The 14,953-nt window shown below is 38.4% G+C and overlaps 1 protein-coding gene across 2 annotated transcripts in view; it reads right to left on the bottom strand.

The window, feature by feature from the left end:
* The window catches only part of SLC25A26 (solute carrier family 25 member 26), a 126,935-nt gene that overhangs the window by 12,138 nt on the left and 99,844 nt on the right, over positions 1 to 14,953 (bottom strand). For both annotated transcript variants that reach the window (XM_032411714.1, XM_032411715.1), the window contains one exon: positions 54 to 123. In XM_032411714.1, the coding sequence (XP_032267605.1) occupies positions 54 to 123 (70 nt within the window). The remainder of the gene's footprint in view (positions 1 to 53; positions 124 to 14,953) is intronic.

Here is a 14,953-nt window from a genome sequence, read left to right as displayed (position 1 = left end):
CACATTTTTCTCCCCCCCTTTGGTCTTTCCCAGTATAATATAATCCTTTGCACCTGCAAAAGCTCCACAGACTGCTGACTGCCAACAATCCACCACATGATCCTGCCTCCAGGACCACAGGGCCTGTGTTTAAGGAGAAAGAAAAATACAAGTTATTAAATATTTGAATTTATCGGAACCTCCTGTGGGTTAGCTCTGGCGATGGGAACTTAAGTGAGAAGCTATTTTGGTGACATTCCTCACCGATGACATAAGTGATTTTCCCAAGGACTTAACTGCTTTCTAAAATAAGTCAAAGAAACAAGGGTGACAGCTACATTCAAGAGCTCAAAGGAAACAATTTTTAGGAAATATATAGGGTATACACACACTTGTGTGTATGTGTACAAATAAAGATAAAGACATCTGTAAGACAATGTAACGTTTTAAGTATTTCCCATATGACTCTAAACACATAAATAATGCAATTCACAAGTTAGTCCAGAGCAGTGTCGGCCACATTCCTGTTCCTTTTGTTCAATCTTCATCCGTACTGCACATGTTTGAAAGATGCTAATTCTGTTACATAATTACAGGTTTAAAATTTGTCAAAACACTTTCTTGCACTGTTCATGATATAAGTTGAGGATTATACAAATAGATACCCAGCAAGTTTCAAACTAGGCAAAAAGATGGCAGAGACATGGTGCCTTGCTCACCAAGAGCTGATGAACCCGTAGAAGACAAGATGCAGTGACATCAAATGGTGAGCCGAGCTCTGAGTCAGGCACTGGTCTAGTCTCTGAACATGTATAATACCCAGTCCTCACAACAACCCTAAGACTTGGGCCCTGTTATTATCCACATCTTACCCAGGCTTTTTTTTTTTTTACATTTTTTTTATTTTATTATGTTAAGTTGAGGTATTAAAGAGGGCACGTACTGAATGGAGCACTGAGTGTTACATGCAAACAGTGAATCATAGAACACTACATCAAAAACTAATGACGTAATGTATGGTGAGCGAAGTCAGTCAATCAGAGAAAGACATGTATCATATGATCTCACTGATACGAGGAATTCTTAATCTCAGGAAACAAACCGAGGGTTGCCCTCCCCAAAGTCTATCACCCAGCCACCCCATCCCTCCCACCCCCCACCACTCCAGCAACCCTCAGTTTGTTTCCTGAGATTAAGAATTCCTCATATCAGTGAGATCATATGATACATGTCTTTCTCTGATTGACTTACTTTGCTCAGCATAATACCCTCCAGTTCCATCCACGTCGTTGCAAATAGCAGATGGCTGCATAATATTCCATTGTATATATATACCACCTCTTCTTTATCCATTCATCTGTCGATGGACATCTTGGCTCTTTCCATAGTTTGGCTATTGTGGACATTGCTGCTATAAACATCGGGGTGCATGTACCCCTTTGGATCACTACATTTGTATCTTTGGGGTAAATACCCAATACTGCAATTGCTGGGTCGTAGGGCAGCTCTATTTTCAACTTTCTGAGGCACCTCCATGCTGTTTTCCAGAGTGGCTGCACCAGCTTGCATTCCCACCAACAGTGTAGGAGGGTTCCCCTTTCTCTGCACCCCCGCCAACATCTGTCATTTCCTGATTTGTTAATTTTAGCCATTCTGACTGGTGTGAGGTGGTATCTCATTGAGGTTTTGATTTGGATTTCCCTGATGCCGAGCGATGTTGAGCACTTTTTCATGTGTCTGTTGGCCATCTGGATGTCTTCTTTGGAAAAATGTCTGTTCATGTCTTCTGCCCATTTCTTGATTGGATCATTTGTTCTTTGGGTGTTGAGTTTGATAACTTCTTTATAGATTTTGGGTTACCCAGGCTTTCGAACAGCAGAGCTTGGACTCTGGTTTTTTTGGTTTTGTTTTATTGAGGTGTAAGTATGTGTCCAGTGAACTACACATATTTAAAGTATGCAACTTGTTAAGTTTTGACACACGCATGAAATCACTGCCATAATTAACATAGTGAACATATCCATCAGCCCAAAAATCTTTCCCTGGCCTTCCTCTTTCCCGCCCTTCCTTGCCACCCCCTAACTAATCTGATCTGTCACTCTAGTTTGCTCTTTCCAGAATTTTATGTAAAGGTAATTGGACATTCATTTTTTTTTTGTTTTAAACCGGGATTCTTTCCTTCCGGATTTTTGTAAGATTCATCCATGTTGCTGTCTATATCGATACTTCATTTCTGTTTAATTGCTAAGCAATATTCCATTGTGTAAATATATCATTATTTGTTTAGTTCTCTGCCTGTTGAAGCACATTTGGGAATTTTTTCAGTTGTTAGCTATTACCAAAAAAGCTATTATGAACATTTACATATACGTCTTTATATGGACACATGCCTTCATTTCTCTTGGGAAAATACCTAGGAGTGAAATAGCTGAATCTCATGGTAAGAATATGTTTAACTTGTTAAGAAACTACAAAATCATTTTCCAAATTGGTTCTACCATTTCACATTCTGATCAGTTCCAGCTTCTCCACATCCTTCCCAACAGTATTATTGGGGTTTTTAAATTTTAACCATTCTTTTTTTTTTTTTTTTTTTTTTTTAAAGATTTTATTTATTTATTTGAGAGAGAGAATGAGAGAGAGCACATGAGAGGGGGGAGGGTCAGAGGGAGAAGCAGACTCCCTGCTCAGCAGGGAGCCTGATGTGGGACTCGATCCCTGGACTCCAGGATCATGACCTGAGCCGAAGGCAGTCGCTTAACCAACTGAGCCACCCAGGCGCCCAAATTTTAACCATTCTAATAGGTGTGTAGTAATATGTCACTGTGGTTTTAATTCATATTTTCCTAATGACTGATGTTGACCTTCTTTTCATGTATATTTATGGCTGTATCTTCTTCCCTTTTTTTTAAAATTAGGCTCCACACCCAGCATGGAGCCCAATGTGGGGGGCTTGAACTCACAAACCTGAGGGTCAAGACCTGAGCTGAGATCAAGAGTCGGACGCTTAACCGACTGAGCCACCCAGGTGCCCCTCCCTATATCTTCTTTAGTGAAGTGTCTGTTCAAATGTTTTGCACATTTTTATTGAATTGTTTTTTAGTTACTGAGTTTTGAGAGTTCTTTATATATTCTAGATACAAGTCATTCACAAATATTTTCTCCTAGACTATGCCTTGTTTCTCATTCTCTTAACAGTGTCTATAAAAGGACAGAAATACTTTATTTTGATGAAGTTCAAATTATCTTTTTATGGATCTCGCTTTGGTGACACATCTAAGAAATCTTTGTCTAACTAAGGCCTTAACGCACTCATATTTTCTTCTTAAAATGTTTGGTTTTTAGGTTTTACATTAGATCTACCATTCACTTTGAGTTAGTTTTTTTTTTTTTTTTAAGATTTTATTTATCTGAGAGAGAGAGAGCATGAGAGAGAGAGAGAGAGAGAGCGCGCACAAGCAGGGGGGAGGGGCAGAGCCTCCGGAGAAGCAGACTGCCCACTGAGCAGGGAGCCCAATGTGGGACTCGATCCCAGGACCCTGGGATCATGACCCAAGCCGAAGGCAGATGCTTAACCGGCTGAGCCACCTAGGCATCCCTGAGTTAGTTTTTATGTATGTTGCAAAGTATGGCTTGAGGTTCTTTGCTGTCTTTTTCATGTATGAATATTTCATTGTTCCAGCAATTGGAAAACACTATCCTTTCTCCAACGAACTGACTTCTCATTTTCGTCAAAAATCAATTGTCCATGTATGTATGGACTATTTCTGGACTCTATTCTACTCCAATCTATAGATCTATCTTGACACCAGTTGGATACTACCTACCATAGCTGTACAGTAAATCCTGAAATCATGGCATGTTCTCCAAATTTGTTCTTTTTCAAAATTGTTTTTATTCTAGATTCTTTGCATTTCCACATGAATTTGAGAATCAGTTTGTCAATTTCTACAAAAGAGCCTACTGAGATTTTGACCTGAATTGCATTTAATCTATAGATCATTTTGGAGAATGGAGGTATTGGCAATATTGGGTTTTCCAACCATAAATACAGTGCATCTCTCCATTTACTTAGGTCTCCATTACATTCTCTCAAAAGTGTTTTGTAGTTTTCGGTATATAGGTCTTGCACCTGAATTTTCAGATTTATTCCTAAGTATTTCATGTTTTGATGTTATCGTAAATGCTACTGCCTTAACTTCAGCTTCTGATTGGTTGTTGCTAATATGTAGAAACAGAATTGATTTTTATACACTGATTTTGTATCCTGCCACCCTGCTAAATGTATCAGCTCTAGTAACTTCTCTGTAGATTCCCTCAAACATTTTTTTGAAGATTTTATTTATTTGTCAGAAAGTGAGAGAGAGAGGGAGAGCACAAGCAGGGGAAGCAGCAGGCAGAGGGAGGAGCAGACTCCCCGCTGAGCAGGGAGCCCGATGCGGGGCTCAATCCTAAGACCCTGGGATCATGACCTGAGCCGAAGGCAGACGCTTAACCAACTGAGCCACCCAGGCGTCCCTCCCTCAAATTTTCTATATCACTGATCATACTGTCTGTGAATAAACATAAGTTCCCTTCTTCCTTTCCAATATAGATTATTGCCTTTAATTTGTTTCTCTTGCCTTACTGCACTGGGTAGGACCTTTAACATAATGGTATACACAGCAATAATGATGACAAATATTATTTAAAAAGACCTCCTGAATATATTTATTAAAATAGTTAGGATAATATAATGACCAACCGATGGTGGCATGACATTTTTAGAGATGATCAAATATAGCATAACTGAAAGAACAGCAAACTACTAATTTCCTACTCTCAATATTTCCCCACTGCAGGTATATATAGATATGCAGTTGAGAAGGTTGCTACAGAAATGAGAAAGATGCCATATAAATACATATATGGCCCTATTTTGTCAACTTCAACAACTTTTGTGTGTGATTTACTGCTTGTTTTCTTTTTACCTCTTGACCCCTTTCATCCATTACTCCCCCACCCCTACTCCCTGGCAACCACCCAACTGTTCTCTGTACCTAAGAACATTTTTTTTCAGACTCCACATAAAAGAGAGATCATACAGTATTTATCTTTCTCAGATTTACTTCACTTGGCATAATGCCCTTGAGGTCCCTCCATGTTGTCATGAATGGCAAGATTTCATACTTTTTTATGGCTGAGTAATATTCCTGTGTGTGTGTGTATACACACACACACACACACACACACACACACACACACACACACACCCCACAATTTCTTTATCCATTCATCCATCAATGGACAGGTAGGTTGTTTCCATAACTTTACTATTGTAAATAATGCTGCAATGATTATAGGGATGCAGCTATCTTTTCAAGTTAGTGTTGTTACTTCCTTCAGATAAGTACCCAGAAGTGGTACTACTGGATGATATGGTAGTTCTATTTTTAATTTTTTGAGGAATCTCCACATGATTTTCCATAGTGGCTACACCAATTTACATTCTCACCAACAATTCTCACCAACTCCCTTTTCCCCAAATCCCCATCAACACTTGTTATTTCTTGTCTTTCTGAGAACAAGCCATTCTGACAGGTATAAGTTGATATCTCATTGTGGTTCTGATTTGCATTTCCCTCATGATTAGTGATGTTGAACACCTTTTCAGGTACCTGTTGGTCTTCTGAACGTCTTTGGAAAAATATCTATTCAGATCCTTTGCCCATTTTTAAATCAGATTGTTTGCTGTTGATTTGTATGAATTCTTTATGTATTTTGGAAAATAGACCCGTATCAGATACATTATATGCAAATATTTTCTCCCATTCAGTAGGCTGCCTTTTCATTTTGTTGAGCACTTCCTTTGCTGTGCAGAAACTTTTTAGTTTGATGTAGTCCCACTTGTTTATGTTTGCTTTTATTGCTTTTGCTGTTGGTGTCAGATTTAAAAAATTATTGCTAAGACCTACATCAAGGAGCTTATGTTTTCTTCCAGAAGTTTTATGTTTTCAGGTCTTATGTTCAAGTCTTTAATCCATTTTGAGTTAATTTTTGTGTATGATGTAAGACAGTGGTCTAGTTACATTCTTTTGCATGTGTCTGTCCAGCTTTCCCAGCACCATTTATTGAAGAGACTGTCCTTTCCCCATTTTATATTCTTGGCTCCTTTGTCATAAATTAATGAACTGTATATGTGTGGGTTTATTTCTAAACTCCCTTTTCTGTTCCACTGATCTATGTCTGTTTTTATGCCAACACCCTATTGTTTTAATTACTATAGCTTTGTAATTTAGTCTGAAATCAGAGAACTTTTTTTTTTAAGTCAGACACCTAACTAAGCAAATTGGATCTATAACAATATGTGTTATCTGAGGGCTCCCAACACTTCCTTCCACCTACCTGATGAGAATGATTACTTAAAAAGTGTATTTATTAAATTCACTGGACTAAGAGTGCAGCTGCCAAACAGATTTTTGTGAATGTCTTATGGAAGGAGAGAAGCTAAAAAATATTACACACAGCTTTCTGAAGATAGTCTTGCCATTGAGTGTAGTACTTGGTACCTTTTCAGTGAATGCTTTATTGCTTGCAAATATCTCTGAGCTTCTGCAGAAAGCATTTCCTCCATAGCTCATACCAGCACTGGCAACAACATAAGAAACCAAACAGGAGAACATCAACTTTTTACTTTTGAGGTGGAAAAATATGTATTTTATCAGGCTAAAGCCAGTTCTAACACCAGTAACATCTTACTTTGCCGACTTTCTAGAAAAGGAATATGAAACCTGAACTGGACTTGTAGTGATCACTGAAGGCCATCTTCGTTAATGTACAGGTATCTTCGAGCGCTCCAAAGAGCAGAGGTTTACACAAAACAGATTTAAAATACTAATGATTATGCTGAGTTTATAAGCAATAATAAAGAATATGATGTGAATTACATGTCATACAGGAGAAAAGAAATCAAAGATGTTATCTAATTCATCAATTCAACATTTACTGAGTACCTACTGGATATCAGGCACTTTTCTCAAGGGGAAAAAAAAGAGCAGCCATCCCTAGGTCTAATATTTGACAGGGGTACAGTGTGGGCAGAAAAGGGTTTTAACAGAGGGAAGGGAGGTGATGGAGAAGGTTTTACAGAAGTGCCTGCTCTAATCTAGGAGGGAAAAAAACTTGGTGGGGGGAGGGGGGCACCTAATCAAAATAGACCCAGATGGCTGAAGACACAATTTAAAAATAGAATCTCCATAGACAAGCATAACTTTCCACTATCACCTGGCCAGAATAATTTAGTCTAAGAACATATAAAGAAATCATTTTGTATTTGAAAAGAAATCTCTAGAACCAAAAGGTTTAGAATCAAGTGAGAAACTTCAGTAGCAAACACAGAGCATGACAGAACTAACATAAGAACAAGCACAATAAACACTTCTCTAGAACTTATCTGGATTCCAGGCACTAAACACTTCACCTACATTAACTCATGCAGTCCTACCTACAATCTTCTGAGGTATGTGCCATTTTATCTTCATTTTATAGTCAGGGAAGTGGAGGCTCAGAGAAGCTAAGCAACTTGCCAAGTTTAAATGGGCAGTTAGCAGCAGAACTGAAATGTGTATGAGACAACCTAGTACAAAGTATAAAAACACGTGGACTTGGATCTACAGGTTAGTTGTCTGGACAGCAAAGAGAACGGTGTTGTAAGACACTGTACTTCCACATACAGACCATAATTTCTTCTGGAATGATAGTGAGATACCCAAGTGAATGAACAAACTGTGTCACTGCCCCCAAACTACTTACTTTAAATAATAGGAGTGTAATTTTTTTTTTTTTAATGAGAAATTGTCTAAACAGAAAAACTTTGGAAAAATAAGAGGCCAAATTAAAAAGATGAATGTTATTTACAAATATTTCACTTGGGAGCTACTTTAACATTCATTAAACACCACCGCTGATAACAACAAGAACCTGATTGGTAAAAAGTACTATCTGTGAATTATGAAAGTATTGTGAAACGACAGATTTGCTCATATATGTGCAGGGACCAAAGAATGAGATCAACAACAACAAAAAAAAACTGGCTGGAAAGACAGAAAAGGTTACTCACTAGAAGTGTAAATATTATTGTTCGTGACTTTTCAGTAATTCAAAGAGTAGACTGCAAATGGAAAAAAAATACAGTGCAGGAAACAGTGTGATGATTACTACTATTAATTATCACTTGCTGAATATCTAGCATGTTCCAGGCACTATGTTAAAGATTTTACATTTCCTATTTAATTTTGGAAAATGTGTATTATCCGCAAACACCAGTGTGGGGGCAGTGCTTGCCTAAGGTCACAGAGATAGTAAAGTGGGGGAGCTGAAGCTGGTTGGTGGCTCCCCCCAAAGCCACGGGTCTTGTAGAAAGAATAATATACGAGCAACATCGTAAGATTCCTCACTACTATACACAGCTCAACTTCTAGTAAAGCTACATTACAATATATAAGTGATTAAAGAAAATATTTTGATGTCCGTAAAAGTTGTTTAAATTATGTGGGTTTGTAATGAAGGATTTTTTTTAAGGACCTATCTGAACACGAAAATATTTTAAATTGCCATAATTTCTCAATCTAAGTATTTCCACTGCCATGGAGAGCTAATGGTTTCTGTGCAGGCAGATAAATGACTAGGGAGTGTGGGGATGAGGGACAGAAAATGAGCCCAAATGTGAAGAACCACAGTGTTGGGAGCCTGAACTCTTCTGATGGAGACTGTGTACCAAAATAAGTAAGAATAAAAAAAGCAAATCTCTATACTTTACCTAATATTGATTTATTTATCCCAGTTCAGGGTCCTATTTCCTTTCTTTTTCAAATAAAAAATGAAATTTTCAGATGAATCCATATACATTTGCTAATATCTCAGGTCAATGAGAAATTTCAAGTAGAAGTAATCAGACAGGCAGATATGTTCCTAATTCTGCATCTGCGGTTTTCTGTTTTTTGATTAGGAATGTCAATAAGTGACAACAGGGAGGCATGTTCACAGCAGAGCTGCAAGATTCTAGATGTGAACAAGAGCAAACAATCTACTATGCTCACCATCTTATCCTCACAGCTGCCTGGGGTCTGGTTGACAGCTTAGTTTCTATAACTTTTCTTAAGTTTCCATACCGTAGCTTGATTAGAAAATATTTCTAAGAGCTTAGAAATTTCACTTTGAAATAATTTTAGCCTTACAGAAAAGTTGCAAAAATAACAGAGTTCCCATATACCCTTCACCCAGCTTCCCCTAATGTTGACATCTTATATGACCATAGTACAATGATCAATACAGACTAAAATAGAAAATACTAACATAAGACTCATCGAATTTCATCATTCATATTGTTTAAAGGTATGCAATTTTTAACATCGGCTTTTTTAAAAATTAACATTATTTCTATCATCCACTAGGATATTGTAAGGAATCCAGAATACCTAGTGGTATCACTACAGAACAATCAGGTTATCTTCATTTCCCAAGTCAGTCCTCACTCATTGCTCAAGGCCTATTGAGGAAGAACAGCATGATGTAATTTGGCTCCCTCCCCACCCCTACCTAACCCCTAGGATATTAGCTACTAGCCTGAGTATCCATTCAAAGGATGGAAAGCAAACACCAGGCCCAATACTATGAAATGGCTGAGTCCAAGCTTGGGTCAGGTGTTTTCTATTAAAGTATAGCGTGAAGAGAAGGCTTTGTTTTTCACTTCAAAAGACCCACCCAAATGTACACTATTGTCCTATGAATGAGTAACAAATTGAAAATAAGTGTTTGGGCTTTAGTGTAGGAAAACTCACAGTTTGGGACTTCAGCTGTTGTATTCAAAGTAGTTATGTAGCTTCCAATTTTTCAAGATTATGAAACTTCACCAAATGCTTTTTGTGGTACAAGGATAGGAATGTGAACAGAATCATCTACTTGATTCCAAATTAATAACATGAGATGATAATTTATTTAAGACAAGAGATAATCTTCTGTGTAGGCCTTAGTGTTGTCAGCCTACCACCAGAACTTTCTAATACATGAGAGACTTTCAAATGCACTCCAGACAGTAGCTGATGAAGCTGTTGTGTAGGTTTTGCACATGCACTTGAAAAAACAAAGCAACCGCTGCTTAAAGTGTTGTTTTTTCAATTAAATGAATCATCTCTCTGTGCAGTATTCATATACTAACATGTCTTAAAAAGAGATTTCCAAAGCAAAGTTTTAAACCAAAAAAATGGATAGAACAGAGACCACAGTTAAGCTTTCACTTCTGCCATACCATGGCTCTAGCAATATAGCCAAGTGGCTAAAAGGCTAGAATGGGTTTCTCCTACAGAACTAGTTTTCATAACTAGTGGATTTACCTACCTGACAATTAGGGATCATTTATATACACAGGCTAATTATAGTTATAATGGCAACTGGCCTGAAAGCATTCTGAGATGTGTCAAAAGCACCAACTTTGTGTAGGTTGATATGTTGTGTGCTTAAACTGTATTTGGTTGGTTGAGATATTAAGATACTTGCCTTCTAGACAAGTCAGGTGGTGAAGATACTAAGAATTTGTAAGAAAGGGGCGCCGGGGTGGCTCAGTTGGTTAAGCGTCTTCCTGCAGCTCAGGTCATGATCTCAGGGTCGTGGGATTGAACCCCAAGTCGGGCTCCCTGCTCAGTAGGGAGTCTGCTTCTCCCTCTTTCTCTGCCCCTCCCCCAGCTTGTGTGGGCTCGTGTGTGCACGCGCTCTCTCTCTCAAATAAATGAATAAAATCTTTAAGAATTTGTAAGTAAGTCTTTAATAAATGATTGTGCTGGTAATTCAAGGGAAAGAAATTTCATTTACTATTTTTTTTTTTTTTAAAGATTTTATTTATTTATTTGACAGAGAGAGACACAGCGAGAGAGGGAACACAAGTGAGGGAGAGGGAGAAGCAGGCTTCCCGCTGAGCAGGGAGCCCGATGTGGGGCTCGATCCCAGGACCCTGGGACCATGACCTGAGCCGAAGGCAGACGCTTAACGACTGAGCCACCCAGGCGCCCTTTACTATTTTTTAAAGATTTATTTATGAGAGTGTGTGCAAGAGCACAAGAGCATGTGGGGGGAGGCGGAGAGGGAGAGAGAGAATCTCAAGCTGAGTGAAGAGCCTAATGTGGGGCTGGATCTCAGGATCATGAAATCACGACCCCAGCCAAAACCAAGAGTAGGATGCTCAACTGACTGCGCCATCCAGGCACCCCTCATTTATGATTCTTGAGCAAAAGCAAGATGGGCTCAAATGCTGAGTTGCTTAGTGATATTTAGGATTTATAGTTAAAAAGTATTATTTTGGGGTAATGTGGATAACTTTTACTAGAGGGATATTTATTGTGATTGGGCATTCTCTGAGCCTTCTGGATCTGTGGTTGGATATCTTTTATTAGCTTTGGGTAGGGACAAAAGGTCCCATTTTGTTAACAATACCTAAATGTATCACTAACAGTTAAAATAAAACAAATTACTGTAACTGATGCTCACGATATGGATTGTGAGTCAAAAAAAAAAAAAAGGTACGCTTATTTTTAATAATTCTGCCTGCAAAGGCATATCTGGCTGACTATATTTAAGTATAGAACAATTGTTTTTAAAGATTTTCATGGTTAAAATGAAAGAATTAAGGGACTGCACCGATAAGCCCCATTTATCTGGGAACAAATACACTGGCAAGCCTCTATCCTTAATAGCACCAGAAAATATCTATATCATGAGTCACTGCTTTCATTAACCCTCAAAAGTTGTCTCGTCTCAGCTCTAATTCTCTAGGACAGGGAGCCCACCACCTTCATCTCTAGAATCCCAGAGGGCCCTGCACAATTCCTTATACAAAGAAGGTGGGCAAATACTTGGTACCTTGATGAGTACCTACAACGTAAGCAGTGTTTGATAACTTTACCCTTGTGTAAGGAACAGGGGAAGATGAGAACTGGGCAAACATCACCCCAAATTTTCATTCTTGGCTCAGTAGAAAATAACATAAACCAGGAATGGCAAGTAGGTCCCACCTCCGTAACTCGAAGTGACGGAGGTGGACAGGCTTTCCGGCAAGCCTCTGTTTAGGTTCAGCTGGATGGAGGGCTCCGACCACCCGGGGACGTCCGCCGGGACAGAGTGGCTGGAACAGCGGCAATGCCAACCCAGTGCAGCATCAAGCCAGACAAGACTAAACAAGCACCAAAAATGCAAACACAAAGCTAACTCCTTTTTTCCCCATTTTTCAGAGGAGGTTACATGTGATTCTAGAGATGGGTCCTTTGAAGTCAAATACTGGCGAGGTTTCCTATCTCTAAAGGAACTGGAATCATTATAGGCATTTTTTAAGGTGCTTTTGAATATATATCTATGTTTGATAATCTGATTACACTAAAGTCTGGTAAACTCCCCTCTTTTCTCACACTGTCTTAGCCAAAAAAGTTAATGTGACTCATCATAGTCATCTTCTATTTGACTGATCCTATGTATCTCATTTTAGTCACAAACTTGCCTAAGTAGGAGATAAATGTAATAAAAGCAAGAAAACAAAAGAGGAATCCTGGTGTGCTTTTTATTGTTTTTGACAGAGGACCCTGACCCCCTACCCTCTAAGCCGTGGCACTGGTGAGGCAGGATTAAACCTGACCTTCAGTAACAGAATCTGCATGGAACGTGCTGGGTCTTGTCATCACTGCAGCTACTGTGGATGACCAGCACCTGGGTGCACAGGCTGAATGAGGGTTGGGGGAGGAACCCAGAGTTCCAGAAGCCGCACCCTTTCCAGCCACCCTCTCAGGGCCCTTGCTACACAGGATGCTCATCCTACTTACTAAGTTTTCCTGGATATCTTTTTCACTATCTGCCTTGGACAAACTAAACAAAACAAGAACTTCTTAAATATTTGGCTTACAGATTGAATCCCACCTAAAAGTAGGAGGAATTTTTTATTTTTCCAACTCCCCTATTACGGGATCTCTCTCCCTCTACCTCAGTAGCCCTAGAAACAAAAAAATGTCACCCATTACTTTTATAAATTGAATGAAAGGACACTGTAACATTCTAATTTCTTTTCTTTTTGCTCAAAGTGTCCCATTATCTTCCAGGATGCAAATTAAGATCTCAAATGTTCTTTAGTTTTGAATTGTTCGAAGATGCCTGTTTCATTCTGTAATTTTGCTAAAATCCTTAGCAAAAATCCTTATCACCTTAGACTCGGACTCGACTGGTGGCCTGGACAGAAAATAATTACTTTGCTCTTATTTTCAGGTGTTTTTTCCCCTACTGATGTGTCATATTTAATTTAGGGTACAAGCTTAGTGCAGCAAAAATCACATCCATACACACTTTTACTCCTCTCATTCCCTTCTCCATCTTCAGTATGCCTTTCTTAGGAATCTCTGTTCTGACCAAACATGTCAGTGCAGACAACATAAATCAAAGGGTGTACATGGAGACAATGAGCACTGAGTATCTCCTATACTATTACACAGATGGCTAAAAAAGCATGGGAGAATTTTGTTGTGGGTTGGGATGGTGATGGACATTTTAACTAGTATCAAATTAAGAATCAAGAACAATAAACAAGTTATTTACTCTTCAACTTGAATAAAAAGTTTTTTATAAAGTACTTTTTAGAATATTTACTTAAAAATACAAAGTATACATTAAAAATCTAAGTCAGTACTTTATACATTGTATTATGAATGAAAGAATAATCTGCTGGCCTCTGATTTCTATTACAAAGCTATGATTTCGTCTTAAAAAACCATCAGCATGGTGTCATAGTCTTAAATAACCAAGATGACTTTATTTTCATTTTGCTTCAACAGTTGCATCTGAACTTAAAGCTTGCATTTCTTCTAGTTACGGTTGTGCAACTTTGTAACACCTTGCAGGGAGAAGTCTAAGTATTTAGACCTGGTGGCATTCTTAACAATCCTCTAAAGGGCACTGCAAGCTTCTGTTAAATATTCAGATAATACAAAAACTGTGACATTCTTACAGGGAATCTTATCCTATCCTTCCAAAATATGCTTATTGTTTACCTAAAGTTCAGTAAGAGTAAACCTATAGGTTATAGCTGCGAACACACTTCTAAAAGAAACTAATTATAAATGAAACAGTTAATGTATACAGTTATCCAACTTTGCACTGAACTTGAAAAAGAAAGAATGCTAACCTTCAAACAATTAGTGAATTGTTATAAACACCTGCTGTGTAAAAGACAGAACTATAAAAAATATCAACATAAATATAAATAGAAGACAAAGTTCCTTCCTCTAATAAGCAAAGAGACGCAAGAAAGGAAACACAAACACGTGGGAAAATGTGGTCTGGCTGCACTCAGCCCCACAAACTACCCATGCTCACCCTTGGTGGGTCAGAGAGTGGACTCCTCAAGTGAACACTGGGAATCCCTGCCCAAGGACAGAACCACGGACGCTTGGGAGAGTCGGCCTAAGAAATACAGCAGCCAGTGTTTTTAAGCTTTATGCTAGCAAGTTAAGGAATCAACATAATTTGCAGAAATGCCTTAAATAAGCAGATCTGATGTAACATGACCTCAACTTTTTACCAACCTTTGAGCTCACAAAACAGCAAACACTTTACTGAAGACATGATGTGTTATGTGCACCGCTATATGTAAAATGGCTCAGAATATCAACTCAGCATTCAGACTGCCGGAGTTGAAATCCTGGCTGTACCCTCTAGTATTTAATAAACCTGTGGCCTTGGGCATGGCACTAGAACTCTTCCTCAGTTTCCACACCTACAAAATGAAGATAGTAAAGCAGTTGTCTCAGAACTGTCATGAAGATGAATAGGAGATAATCCATGGAAAGTGGTTATCATGGCACCTGCCATACTCTGACTTTGAGAAATGTTCTGTGCTATGGTTGGTTTATTATTAGAGTTATTATCATTAACAATGTTAACAAAGTAAAAGGGTGCTGGACAGGAAACC

The sequence above is a fragment of the Phoca vitulina genome, unplaced genomic scaffold (assembly GCF_004348235.1).
Source record: "Phoca vitulina isolate PV1807 unplaced genomic scaffold, GSC_HSeal_1.0 scaffold13, whole genome shotgun sequence".
In the NCBI taxonomy this organism is placed as follows: Eukaryota; Metazoa; Chordata; class Mammalia; order Carnivora; family Phocidae; genus Phoca; species Phoca vitulina.
The sequence above is the reverse complement of the archived record's forward strand: the minus strand, read 5'-3'. Positions and strand labels throughout refer to the sequence as shown.